The following is a 14,427-nucleotide window of genomic DNA, read 5'->3' on the forward strand; positions in this document are numbered from 1 at the left end:
ATTAGGGTTAGAGCGAGGGTGAGGATGAGGGCAAGGGCGAGGACGATGGCGAGGACAAAGGTTATGGCGACGGTTAGGGTTATGTGAGTTTTAGGGTTAGGGTTAAGGCGTGGGCAAATGTTATGGAGAGGGCGGGGATTAGGGTTTGGTGAGGGTTAGGGCGAGGGCGCAGGTTATGGCGAGGGAGGGAGTTAGGGCTAGGTGAGGGTTAGGGTTACAATGAGGGTGAGTGTGAGGGTGAGGGGTTAGCGTAACTATTATATCGCTAATTACATAGAAACTGCACACGCTGTGCACTCATATTTTCGAGCCGTAGAATTCCCCGTCCAATAAATACTATATATAATCTCTTTATTTACTTGTCACATACATGTATAGGATCGTTGGCGGATAAGAGACCATTTTGTTCGGTCTGACAACCTTTTTGTACGCGTATGTGACAAGGGGGCTTATATATAAATATTTATTGGATCTGTCCAGTGTGGACGGGTTAGGTATGCAAACGTGGCATGTATATGTATTTACTTGTGTTCTTGTGTACTTTCTTTTCATCAGAGTTTCGGCGGTGCTTACTCGTTGTTCTCCGTGTACAAATTTCGGAGGGATATGCAGGAGTATATCCTTCCCACTATAGTGTACTCGGAGAACAGCGGGTAGGTACTGTCAAAATTTTGACGAATTGAAAGTACACTTGAACACACATAAATACATATACATCCACATTTACATACCTAATGGGATAGAAGCATTCCTCTGACAGCCGGTCACACATGCTTTCCTGTGAACACACGTTTACATCCCTAAATTAAAATGATATATGTAGGGATATGCTCACTTCCATTAATTTTTAAATTCTAGATGCGGACAGTTCCTAACAAATCGTTCATGAGCATACCACGTGATCGAAGACATCTAGACACCCGATACAAGGATGGGATAGAAGCTTTCTTAGCCTACTCTGACACAAACCCTCTACGGTCGCCGAGCGGGGCGATTTTCTGTCCTTATAAGAATTGCAGGAAAGGAAAAATGCTCGCTAGGAGTGACGTGAGTTTCCATTTGTCAATCAATGGATTTGATAGCTCTTATGTATTTTGGAGTCATCACGGTGAAGGCGTCCCGGTGATGCAATCAGAGGGAGAGTTCACTGAAGTCGGCAATCCGACAGTTGACACGACTGATATGTTAGAAGATATTCTTGCAGCGCCATCGGTGAGTGATGTCAACACTACTGATATGTTTCAAGATGTAGATCGATTGATGAGACTTGTTGAAGAAAACGAGTCACAGTTATACGAGGGGTGTAAGGAGTTCACAAGGCTTTCTTTTATGCTGAAGTTTCTTTATATCCAAACACTCAGTGGGATAGTTGTTACACATTTCGAGATGTTATTAGATTGTTGAGGAAAGTCATTCCAGGCGGCGAGAAAAGCCCGCAACCTATTACGAAGCCCACAAGATTGTTGATGCGCTGAGGCTTGATTACAAGAAGATAGACGCTTGTCCTAACGACTGCATCCTGTACAATAAGGATAATGAAGCTCTGGAGGAATGTCCGACGTGTCATGTATCACTCTGGAAAGGAGAAGCTACAAGCACATCCGAAGGCGGTGCATCCAATAAGCAGAGCAGAATCCCTGCGAAGGTTCTCCGATATTTTCCAATTATTCCTAGGTTGCAGAGGTTTTATATGTCTGCCGAGCTGGCTGAGAATATGCGATGGCACTCGATCGGCCGCAAAGAGGATGAGAAACTGAGACATCCTGCTGACGGTGAAGCATGGAAGCACATCGATCGTATATACCCCAAATTTGGTAAGGAGTCTCCGAATATTTGGCCGAGGCTTGCTAGCGACGGATTTAATCCATTTGGATTAACGAGCTCTGCTTGGTCTACCTGGCTAGTGTTGCTAACACCGTACAACATGTCGCCGTCAATGTGCATGAAGCAACCGTACATGATACTGTCACTTTTGATCCCTAGAAGATATTCTCCTGGAAATGACATCGACGTTTTCCTCCAACCATTAATTGACGACCTGAAGCTTCTCTGGGAAGAAGGTGTCAGCACTTATGATGCTTATGGTAAGGAGTCTTTCTGTATGCAGACAATGGTTATGTGGACAATTAATGACTTCTCGGCATACGTTAGCCTGTCTGGATGGTCGACGAAGGGTCAGATTGCTTGTCCGGTTTGTATGTCGGACTATGAGGGAAAGTTCCTGAAGTATAGCCGTAAGTTTTGTTATTAGCAACACAGAAGATGGTTGCCTGCAGGGTACAAGTTCAGAAAGTTAGTAGGAAAGTTCGATGGCAATCCAGAAAGTAGACCGGCACCACCAAGGCTGACCGGAGAAGAAATATTTGAGCTTCTACATCCTTTACCTAGAAAAATATTTGGAAAGAAAAGATTCAACAAAGAAAACTCATTTGGGGTTAGGAGAAAAATATTGAAGCAAAAATGGAAGGGAAAGGGAAATGGTAAGCTATTTCTCAAGGGCAAATCGAAAGGAAATAAGCCTTGCAATGTCCAGTCGCATGGGTGTGTCTCAAAGGGCACTAACTTCCGCATGGATGGTCAATATTCAGCATATTTTATCACCTGTCATATTTAAGAAGTTTAAAAATACGTCACAACTTGGATGTCATGCACATCGAGAAGAACATATGCGAGAATCTCTTGAACACTTTGTTGCAGGGCGGGAAAAAAATCGAAAGATGACTTAAGAGCACAACGAGACCTAGCAGAATTGAACATCCGTCCGGAACTGTAAGCTATAGATAAGGGTGAAGAAAAGTTTGAACTCCCAGCCTCCCGTGTCACACTGTCGAAGGATGAGGTCCACAATATGTGTTTATTTCTAAAGTCCGTGAAGACACTGGATGGTTATGCTTCAAACATTTCAGCAAATGTGCATATTAAGGACAAAAAGATTTTGGAACTCAAGACACATGACCATCATATTCTATTACATCAACTTCTCCCGGTTGCGTTGTGACATGCTGAGAAGAAACTTGCGATGGTGGTAATAGAATTCTACGGTTTCTTCAAGCAACTATGCTCTAAGGTGATTGATATCAGAGAGTTTGAAGAATTAGATGGACGTGTTGCCAATACACTGTGGAAAATAAAAATACTATTTCCACCCTCATTCTTCACGATCATGGTGCATCTCACAATACATTTAGCATACGAAGCTCACATCGCAGGACCAGTTCAATATCGCTGGATGTACCCCGTGAAGAGATATTTATTATTATAATATTCATTTAATATTTGTCAAATTACGTTTCTCAGTTCCATTTTGTCACAAATCTTGAAACTATATGCTTGTAGGTATTTGGGTTTCATGAAACAACTAATGCATAACCGTGCACGTCCTGAAGGGTCGATCACAAAGAACTACATAAGTAACGAGAGTTTGAATTTCATCTCTCGTTACTTGCGGGGTGTGGAGACACGGCTAAACCGTCCCTAACGAATAATTGACGGTATATTCTACAATGATCGTAGGGAGGACACTAGATTCCCCAGAATGGAGCTAGATCAAGCCCACATATATATCCTGAGCGATGATACTACATTTAACATATACGAGGCGTAAGTATTTAACTGAATTAGATTATATCACCTCACAATAATTATCTCTATTTAACTGTTATTAATGCTTCTTGTCTAGGCTTCACATCCGATATGTCCAGACTACTCTTAAATGCAGAGCAAAAAAGAAAAGAGTTATGAACACACACTCTAGACAATTCCCTACATGGCTGAAGGGTGAAGTAAGATCTTTTTATATTTCTGATTTATATATCAAATATATGTGTCTGCCATCAGATATGTAACATATTTGCTTCTTTTCTTAAAGATTGACAAACGGATTACGAATAGAGTTAACCTGTCTGAGAAAGTTTGTTTATATGCTAGAGGTCCTTCTAATGTGGTTAAGCATTATGGAGGCTACTGTGTCAACGACTTTAGGTTTAACACCGTCGGTCTCAAAGAGAGACGACAAACGCAAAACAGCGGTGTGTTCTGCTCCTTCTCACAACTGTCATACGCTAGTTCAAAAGATCTAAATCCGATACAAGGGGAAATCTACTGCTACGGTCAGGTAGAACACATCGTTGAGATTTTCTATGGGATTAATAAGGAAGTCAGTCATGTGATGTTTAAGGTTCGTTGGTGTGAGCAGAAAACGATGAATGATGACTACGGTTACACACTCGTTAATCTTAACAAGGAAATATACCAGACTGAAAATTACATGTTAGCTGCTCAAGCCAAACAGTGCTTTTATGCCAAAGGTATAATGAAAAATGACGAATGGGTTATCCTTAAAAATCCGCCTAGAGCCTACATTCATGAAGTCGTGTTTGACGAATATCACGATGAGGAGGTTATCTTGGCCGAAGAAACAGTTGCTAAGTTTTCCTTGACACAAAATAATAATATGGCAGATGAAATTGCATTAGCGCGCCCTGATGTACCTGCGATTATATGTGAGTCAAGGCGTAAAGGTAAAAAACCAGTCCGCAGCAGAGTCGATAAAACTATAAGAACAGTCCTTTCGTTGGCACGCATACGGTCGTAGGCTATCCGCACATGATCGCAGAGTAGAGCCTCAACATCATCATAATAATGGAATACTAGGTTATGAATTAAAAAGAACATTCATTGTATTATATTATTGCCTTTATATTATCTGTTTGACTGGTTATCATGTATCACAGTGTGTCATGTATTATATTATTACCTTTATATTATCTGTTTGACAGGTTATCATGTATCACGGCGTGTCATGTATTATAGTATTGCCTTTATATTATCTGTTTGACTGGACATCATGTACACACGATTCTGTTACCATGTGCTATTTTATTAATTATTTGTATTATATGCTTTTGTTGGATATTCATTATGTTTTCAAAGTATAGATGACAAAAGGATTACGTAAGAAAGCGCTTGAGAGACTTTTAGGTAGACATTTTGGAGGTGACGCACATATCTCTACGTCAAGTATTTTTATTTATTTGTTACATCTGTACATTTCTATAAACTATTAATGTGAGCCTAACATTTTTTTAAACATTTACTACACAGGACGCGGATATGCTACACATGACTCACAGCCACATGATACAGGATGTGGAGATGCTCCACATGACGTGGAGACACAGGCTGATCCTACACAGCATGCTGAGATACCGTCGCTGCCGCATGCAGATGTATTAGAAGAGCGGAAATTTGTGCAGTATAGCACAGCTGTAGAAGCTGCGGCGCTACCGCCAGATTCTATTACGGATCAGCGAGTCCATGGTCCGGCCAAGGTGAAGGAGGATTGGGATTCTTATCATGCTTTGCGCCCTATCGCGCAGCATAGGTACGAACAAGCAAGGTGTAGATGCCTCGAACTGAAAGGTATGAATAGATTTTTATAGTTTATCGGTTATTATTTTAAATTTTAATAGCAAATATAGATTGATTAATTTTTTTCATCCGATTCATTGTTTCGCAGGTACCGGGCGACCTCCTAGGCGCGGTCGCAGTGCTACTAGGGAACAGAGCTTCATCCCTGATATTCATCGGAGGGCCGTGATCCGATGGGAAAACGGAGTGTCTGTCGGGGCCTTTGCCAATGCTTTCAACAATTTCCTCGCCTCTTTAGCCAGGAGACATGATTTCTTCAATATTTTTTTGACGTGGAAGTCACAGCGGATTAATGCGCTGGTGGCTTGTTGGAGATATATATGTGTGAGTCATTTATTTTAATTTTTATCATTATTAGTTATTAGTTTATTATTATGTTTAATATACTGATTTGTATCTCTTTTTTCTTTATATGCTGAAGCGATTTTTCTTTCTTGACGATAATATTTGTGCCTGGACTTACTGCTTCGCGCAAATCAATCTATCGTTCAAGAGATGGCGGCTTCAGGTGAAGAAAAAATATTTTGTTCAAATAACAGAAGATTGGCAGCGCTTCTGGCATCTTGACGAGCGCGTAGATAGAGTAGATTTTTTTGTACTTTGTGATTACTGGGACACGACTGTAATTCAGGTATTATTGAAGTACATATTTTTATTTATTGTTTGAATTTCTATATTGTTTTGATTTGACATTGTTTTGCAGGCTCAAGCTAAAATAGTAAGGAGGAACCGCAACATGCCCCACAGTTACGAGCATCACGGGGGCTCCAGGTCCTTCAACCAACATTATCATCAATTGGAGCTTGAGGTATATAATATATTAGCTTTTAAGTTGTCAAGTTGAGTATAATTTATATATTATAGGTTAATGATATATTCCATAACAATGCATCATTAGTAAGTCGACTTGCCCGGGTTGTTTTGATATATCGCAGGAGAAATTACATGTAAGTCGACTTGCCCGGGTTGTTTTGATATATCGCAGGAGAAATTACATGCCAAGGTACAGGAGCAAATGTCTCAGTCTCAGGTCGGTTCTAACACTCTTGCCCGGCTAAGTAGAGAGGATGACTCCATCATCAAGACGGTCATTGGACCAAGTAGGAAGAACAGATATCAGTGGAGAGGATCCGAGCAGAGACCGCACGAGTCTAGTAGCACCTGCGAGTCTGCAGCACCACCCAGAACACCAGGAAGCAGTTCATATCAAGACTCGATGGAGCAGCGGTTGAAAGCGATTGAAGATTGGCAGTCGCAACAAAAAACATATCAGCGGATTGCGGAGGAAGAACGGAGGCGCCGGGAGCAGAGAGAATTGGAGTTCACACAGTTCATATCGACTCTGCCTCAGGAGGCTTAGGAGGCATATATGAGACGGTTTATGTCGGATCAGGTAATATATATACTTTACTTTTTTTAATTAAATGAATTAAATATATAATTCTTACTTAGTTATGAATTTTTTTCATGACTAAATGATATCATACACACCGATGCACACTGATACAAACTGTTACACACAAACCCTAACTCTAACCCTAACGCAAAGCCCAAAAAATACACTTATAATATTTAGGATCTCTATATTTGTTTCACAAGTACAGATGGTGGCTGGTTGCAGATTGTATAGACTTGGCACCCTAGATGGTAAAAAAGCTAGCTTTGTTCTTATATATAATATGTTCTTTGTTGGTCTGTTCTATGGTTGCGATCCACACGATTTGGTTGTGGTGGTGGTTGGGGGGGAGTGTGGTTGGTTGGTGGGTGGGGTTGGGGGATTTGTGGTGTTGTTATTATTGTTGTTGTTGTTGTTGTTGTTGTGTTGTGTTGCGTTGTGGTGTTGTGTTGTGGTATTTTGGTGTTGTGTTGTGTTGTGTTGTTGTGTTATGGTGTTGGGGAAATTATATTTATATTTGCACACTCTTATTAACGGTTACACACTCTTATTAACGTTTGATTTATATTTACAGGCCGGGACTTCTACATAAGGTGCAGCCGGGGGTAGTCACAGTGCAGCTGGTGTTGAGGATGATGATGATGATCAGGAGGATTGCTTGTAATTAATTTAACTTTGAAAACAATTTCTTGTGTTGTATAAACAATATTTATTATGTACCTGTTGAGAAAATTTTATTTGTTTTTTTGAAATATATGGGATTGAATATTATATTGTTGATTGAACAGGGTTTTTAAATTTATTATCGATATTGTACAGGATTTTTTCAAATTTTAAAATATTTTTTAAAAAATAGTGGTTATTTTTAGCGACTGATTTTTCGTCGCTAAATACATATTTAGCAACGAAAAACGGACACAGAAAAAATTAAAATAATAAATACAACTTTTTGCGACGGATATTTCGTCCCTAATATCATTTTTTGCGACAGATTTTCGTCGGTGAATATATATTTAGCAACGAAAAACGGACACGAAAAAAAAATTAAAATAATAAATACAACTTTTAGTGACGGATATTCCATCCCTAATATCACTTTTAGCGACAGAATTTTTCGTTGTTAATACTTTTTTATTTCTTTTAAAAAAATATGGCGACGAAAAAACCGTCGCTAATATCCCGTCGCTGAAAATTAGCGACGAGATTTCCGTCGCTAAAGATACAATTATGGACCCTCACTTATAGGGACGGAATTTAGACCTTTAGTGACAGAATTGTCCATCGCTAAAAGGTGTAAATCCAGTAGTGAATCTAGTAAATGCTAGTGATAAATGGTAAAAGAAAGTTCTATTTATCTCTCATCTTGTTGAGTTCTAAACTGTTCTTGGAATCAGTGAAATTAGTTAGTACCTCTTAAATATTTTTACCCTTTATGGATGCTTATGTTACAAGTTCCTCTATTATTTCATGTAATAGACTTTTATTATCATGCTTATTTATTGATAGGCATTAACTATTTTCCTATCTGAATTTCGCTTTTGGCTATGAGATGTCATGAATGTATTCAGGTTTCTGAATCTGTTAGAAAATTTCTAACTTTTCATTTTCTTGTAGTTGAAGCTCATCCAATCAGGGTGCGAGCATCCAATATTTTCCTTATGTATGAGGAAGAGTCCAATTACAAGCAAAATGATAAAATATGATATAGAGAATAACATTCAGTTTTTTCTATTTTCTTGTTCCTGTTGGTGTACAAGAAAAGGCCTGCAGTGGATAGGCTCAAGAAGAGGATGCAAGTTGAGGAACCAGATCAACATTCAAGAACAATGCTTTTGGTGATAACAATCAAGAATTCTCAAGTCAGAATTGCTTGTACGAAGAAGACCTGATCCTGTTTAACTTCAAATGACTCTGTGTAGCTTTTTCTGTGACATCATCAACATGTACAATCAAATAACGTAAGCTGTCTGTCAAGGGTGCATCTTATTCTGTTTCACACCTTTGTAATATAACTTTCTTTTTCTTAATGGATCAAATTCATTATGTTTTGTTATCTTGGTAACTAAAGTAGAGTATGTTATATTATACCTCATATGGTACATTACGTGGATATGCTTATAACAGAAAAAAACTAAAGTAGAGTATGTTATATTATACCTCATATGGTACATTACGTGGATATGCTTATAACAGAAAAACTAAGTTTTCTCAAAAGTTTTTATCTCTGCATCTTTGAAAATACATTTCTGACCATTCCTGTGGCAAATATGGTGCATTGAGAATGTTGTGCATTTCTGACTCATCACCTTCACATTTCATGCCACAGTGGAGAAGGCATCAAGGTCTCAAAAGAACCATTCCACATGCAATCAGGAACCCAAGTTTTGACAGAGAATGAGACTCATGTATAAACAAATAGAAATAAAGCTTAAACATTTGCAAAGTTTTGCTAAATATAATGCTATGCCCAAGCCAAAAGAACCCTAAAGGCTTCTGCAACTAATAAGTGAGCTTGAATCTCAAAAGTTCGAGTAAATATCTCCTTCCTGCAAATTTATGCACCATAGTACTCCAAGCTTGAATGCGAAAATACTTGAAGGATAAGAGGAACTAAAAGGGATCACGTAAACAAGGGTCAATTGTGGATACACTCCTTGAAATTAGCTATTAGTTACTCGAACCTGTTATACCATAAAAATATGTATAAACGCCACATTATCATCAACACCTCCCACATGACGAACACGTGAGCATCACCCATGCATCACCCATATTTCCACTGCTTTTTGAAAGAGGTTGAGAGAAACATAAAGCAGAGAACTCAGCAAAGGCTCAACTTAAGGCCCCGAGTTCACTCTACCACGAGCGGGTTCCCTTTGTCATAAAACCATTAGCCATGAAAGAGTTCCCTTGCACACGTGTCTGATATCAATATCTATCCTTTTTTTTGTAATAAAGGATAATGGTAGGGATATATGGATCCAGAAACTTTTGTCATAGGGGGCAAAACTACAAATGTAACTAGTATATGATACTTTTACCTAAATGTTAGTAGCACTAATACCAAATATGAGAGTTTATTTTAAAAATATGCATGACTAGTGATGCAAGACAAAATCCGAAGACTTTATAGATAGAGTTGTTAGAAATTCAAATTATATATTTTTAAATTTTGTTAGGATTTTAGATTTTATTTGGTTATATTTTAAAATTTTAAAATTTAATTTTTGGATTTAGTATGAATGTTAGCCTAGAAGGATAGAGTATTTGTAGTACGATTAGAAGTTTGTTTGAATTTAAATTCTAATTTTTAATTTTAAAAGCTGTTATAGAAGATGAAATTTTAATCCTATAAATATATAGGTTGATATTTCATTATAATCAACTAAAGAAGAAAATTCTTAGTTTTTATTTACTTATCAGTGGAAACCTAGCCATTGATCCTACACTCAAATATAATTCAACCGGTCAGTTGATCACTCATTGCCTTCTATCCAAAAATAAAAAGGAAATTAATAAAAAAACAAAAAACAAAAGCTACCCAGGTTACTACTTCTACCATTCCTTGTTAAATAAGACGAAAAAGGTCAAATAAAAGCTTTTATCATAACACCAAATAACTAGGCCTGTCCAAAAAGCCCGCGGTCGGACCCGGCCCAGCCAACCTCGGCCCAGAAATCCGGGCCTGACCGGGTTCCGGGCCCGGGTACGGGCTGCTCACAGCGGTGCCCGGCCCGGCCCGCCCGGCCCGGATAGTGCCGGAGCCGGACAAAATCGCGGGCCAGGCAGCCGGGCCCGGAGCCCGACTCGGCCCGGCACAAACGGTCACTCTCGTGACCGTTGTGGCCAAAACAGTCGGGCCGGGCCGGGTCGGCCCGACCCGGCATAAGCCATAAACTATCTTTTGACCGTTTTGTCAAAAGACGGTAAAAAACGGCTATTTTGTGAGGTAATTTTGGTCATTGTTTAGGTGACTGGCTCTATAAATAGAGGGGGGTTTTTATTTGTTTTCTTCACACCAAATCTCATCTACTTCTCTCTTATACTCTTATACTCTTATACTTTCTAATCCTTTCATCAAATGGCTTCCGGATCTGATTATGAAGAGCAAAACTTATCTGCCGATCTTGAACATAGTCCTCCTACTCCTACTGGGTCTACTCCTACCGAAGTTAATCCCGAATCCGATGGCGACGAATCTGTACCAAGAGCTCCTAAAAGGCTAAGATCGGATGTGTAGAATTTTTACGAGAAGATCGACGTCAGCAAGGATGAACACGGTAGGATCCTCACCCAGAAGGCTAAGTGTACATTGTGCGTCAAGATTTTTCAAGCTCATCATAAGAGTGACACCAACCACCTCAAACGCCACTTAGATAAACACAACAAAAGCCAGACTCCTCAAGGTGATATCCGACAATCTATGATTTCTCAATCCTCCTCTTCTGGTAGTCTCGGTAGTTGGAACTATGACGCTGCCAGAGCCAGGAAATACGTAATCAGGTTTATCATTCTTAAAAATATTCCTTTTAAATTAGTAGAAGATGATGAATTTGAAGATATGTTTAGAGATGGTTTTTATCCTGCATTTAAAAAAATTTCTCGTTAAACCTGTCAACGTGAAATTTTAAAATATTATCAGGGGGAACAAGGAAAAATAATTTCTTATTTTATAAATTTAAACTGTAAATTCTCTTTAACTTCTGATATTTGGACATCTAGAGCACAAACTGGATATTTATGTATCACCGCACACTGGATTGATAAAAATTGGTAAATGTTTAAAAGAGTTGTTTCTTTTATTACAATAGAAGAGTCACATACTGGTATTAATGTTGCAAATTTAATAATTGAAGAACTTATGAAATTAGAAATTTCAGAAAGAATATTTTCTCTTTCACTAGATAATGCAAGTAATAACAATGTAGCTGTTGATTTTATCAGATCAACTCTGTCATTGCCATGTCATGGTGATCTTTTTCATATTAGGTGTATCTGTCATATTTTAAATTTAATTGTTCAAAGTGCATTTACTGAAATTAAATTCATGATAGAAAAGGTTAGAACAATTGCTTATATGCATAATACTTCTGAACAAAGACTTAAAAGATGGAAACAGTTTTGTAAAAGAAAAAATGTAAAGCCCAGACTAATTCCAAAAGATATTGACCATAGGTGGAATTCCACCTATGCAATATTAAGTGTAGCAATAGAATATATAGACATTATAACTGATTTTATAAATTATTATGCTTCTAGTTCTAGTTCTGGTAACACTTATGGAATAACTGAAGATGAATGAACAATTATATATAATTTAAATAAAATGTTACAAGTTTTTTATGATGCTACAATATTATTATCTGGCTGTTATTATCCAACCATTACTTTAGCTGCTTTACAAATTTTAAATATTCAAAAAAATTTTGGGAAATATCGTATGGATGATACTTTTGGACCTATGATTTTTCAAATGGAGAGCAAATTTAATAAGTACTTTAGGCCTATTCCTCATATGTTTGGTTTGGGGGTTCTTATTGATCCATGCTTGAAGGATATTGGCCTTCGAAGTTTGTTACAATGCTTGTATGGTAATCAGATTATAGACTTAGATGATGGAACCACTCTTACTGCTACTACTCATCATTTAGCTATTAGAAATTATTTTCAAACCTTATATGATGAGTATGTTCCTAGACATGGTGTAGCTACACAACAGTCTACAGCTTCGGTTTCTTCGAGCTCATCCCGAGGTAAAAGTGTAAGTTTTGATAGGTATGCAATTGTAGCTGAGCTAACTGGTGGATCTGGACTTGGATCGTCATCGTTGGAGGTTTTTAAAATAGATGAATATTTATCTGCTTCTTTAGTTAAATGTCAAGGAAATGTTTTAGATATTTTGCAATGGTAGAAAGTATATGGATCAGTTTCATATCCTATACTTTCCACTATGGTTCGTGACTTACTAACAGTGCAGGTTTCGATGGTAGCTTCGGAATCCATAATATTCATCAAATTGTAATTTTTATATCTTAGCTTAAAATTTGTAAAGAATTATTTTGGAAATAGTTACAAATGATAGTGATATAGGTGAGTAGGTGCCAACCTAGTTGGGATGCACTTATCTATTGTGATGCGATGAATTCCAAAATAAATTTATACTTATAATTTGTAAATTATTTATTAATTATTAATAAAGAATTTATTTTTATAATTTTTTATTTATAATTTATGTCATTTTAAGTGATTAATAAAATTATTGTTTTTTTAATTTTTTTTATAATTTAAAATTTAAATAGAATTAAAAAAAATAAACCAGTCCGGCCCGGAACCTGGCCCGGGGTACCCGGGTCCAGGTCCGGGCTCCGGTTTTTGCCAGGCCCGGGCCGACCCGGATGGACAGGCCTACAAATAACCTCCCCAAGTAAAAGAAGATAAAAAATGAACTGTTCATCATCTTCACCATTTGTTTCCCAGAAAACTCAAAAAGCCAAAGTTTTCTTTTCCTTAATAAAACCCCATCATAGAAAAGTGTCCTCTTTCAAGATTCAAAGTTACATATTTCATTGAACTGTTCATCATCCCGAAACCTTTTCAACTAGCAACTAAGTAGAAGGACTAGTTTCAAAATGTGAAAATTTAGGGACCTAGTTTCAAAACACCTAGGTGTCATTTAGCAAGGGGTAAAGGGACGAGGATTAAGGAGAAGGATTAACTTGATTAACAATACATAACAAATTAAGTATAATTAAATTCCAATTGGATTGGATACTTAAAATGAACTATTTACTTTATTGCTTTTGGTAAACAAAGAAGAGCTAAGGAGGTTAATCCTCCTCCCTTTTATAAAAATACCAACTTTGTCCTTATCGAAACTAGAAAACATACTATTGAGTGTCGCATTAGATCAAATTCAAATTTAATTTGAAAACATCCAAATTATAGAAAAGGGCATCATTTCTGAATTATTTAATTTTCATAAAAATAATGAAATAAATTATAAGAAAAAAAGATAATAACTTATGTTAATTTAGAGTTATGTATATTTCATAATACTAAACATCTAATGAAGTTTAAGACTTTGGTGAGTTTTAAACAAAGATGAAATAGACATTAACTTGGAGGATTTTTTTTACCACATGTTTTGTTCAACAAGATGGATAATTATAAAATAGGAGTAATAGAACTCAAAGAGGAGGGCATTAGAAGTAATTTTAGTGTGCCTCTTGACACATAATAGTTAACTCGTCAAATGACAGTTTAAGTTAAAACTCATGTGAGGTTTTGTTAGGCCTTTGGTAGTTTTTATTATGTTTGGAGGATAAGAATTTAGGGGGGACTAATTCAATATATCAAGATTGGGGGCCTAATATCAAAATGCAAGAGATGTGGAGGACTAATATTGAAAAATCTTTTATATTTTCCCAATGTTTTCCGTAAATAAGTATATAATGTATAATTTTGAAATTCATATGAGTTTTAAGATCTTTACGAAGAAAGAATAAACAAATTCAAAAAGAAAGTTCACGAATAAGGAATAAACAAATTGAAAAGGAAGATTTATGAAAAAGGATAAATAAATTCAAAAGATGGTTGTTTGG

At 37.1% G+C, this 14,427-nt stretch overlaps 1 protein-coding gene across 1 annotated transcript in view; it reads left to right on the forward strand.

Moving 5' to 3' along the window:
* LOC109841862 overlaps window positions 1-7,529 on the forward strand; it is a 14,832-nt gene extending 7,303 nt beyond the window's left edge. Inside the window, exons 5-10 of the mRNA XM_020410794.1 lie at window positions 5,104-5,421; window positions 5,519-5,754; window positions 5,852-6,061; window positions 6,134-6,238; window positions 6,416-6,823; window positions 7,401-7,529. Of these exons, the coding sequence (XP_020266383.1) occupies window positions 5,104-5,421; window positions 5,519-5,754; window positions 5,852-6,061; window positions 6,134-6,238; window positions 6,416-6,790 (1,244 nt within the window). The 3' untranslated portion in view covers window positions 6,791-6,823; window positions 7,401-7,529. The remainder of the gene's footprint in view (window positions 1-5,103; window positions 5,422-5,518; window positions 5,755-5,851; window positions 6,062-6,133; window positions 6,239-6,415; window positions 6,824-7,400) is intronic.

Source organism: Asparagus officinalis, chromosome 5 (assembly GCF_001876935.1).
Source record: "Asparagus officinalis chromosome 5, Aspof.V1, whole genome shotgun sequence".
In the NCBI taxonomy this organism is placed as follows: Eukaryota; Viridiplantae; Streptophyta; class Magnoliopsida; order Asparagales; family Asparagaceae; genus Asparagus; species Asparagus officinalis.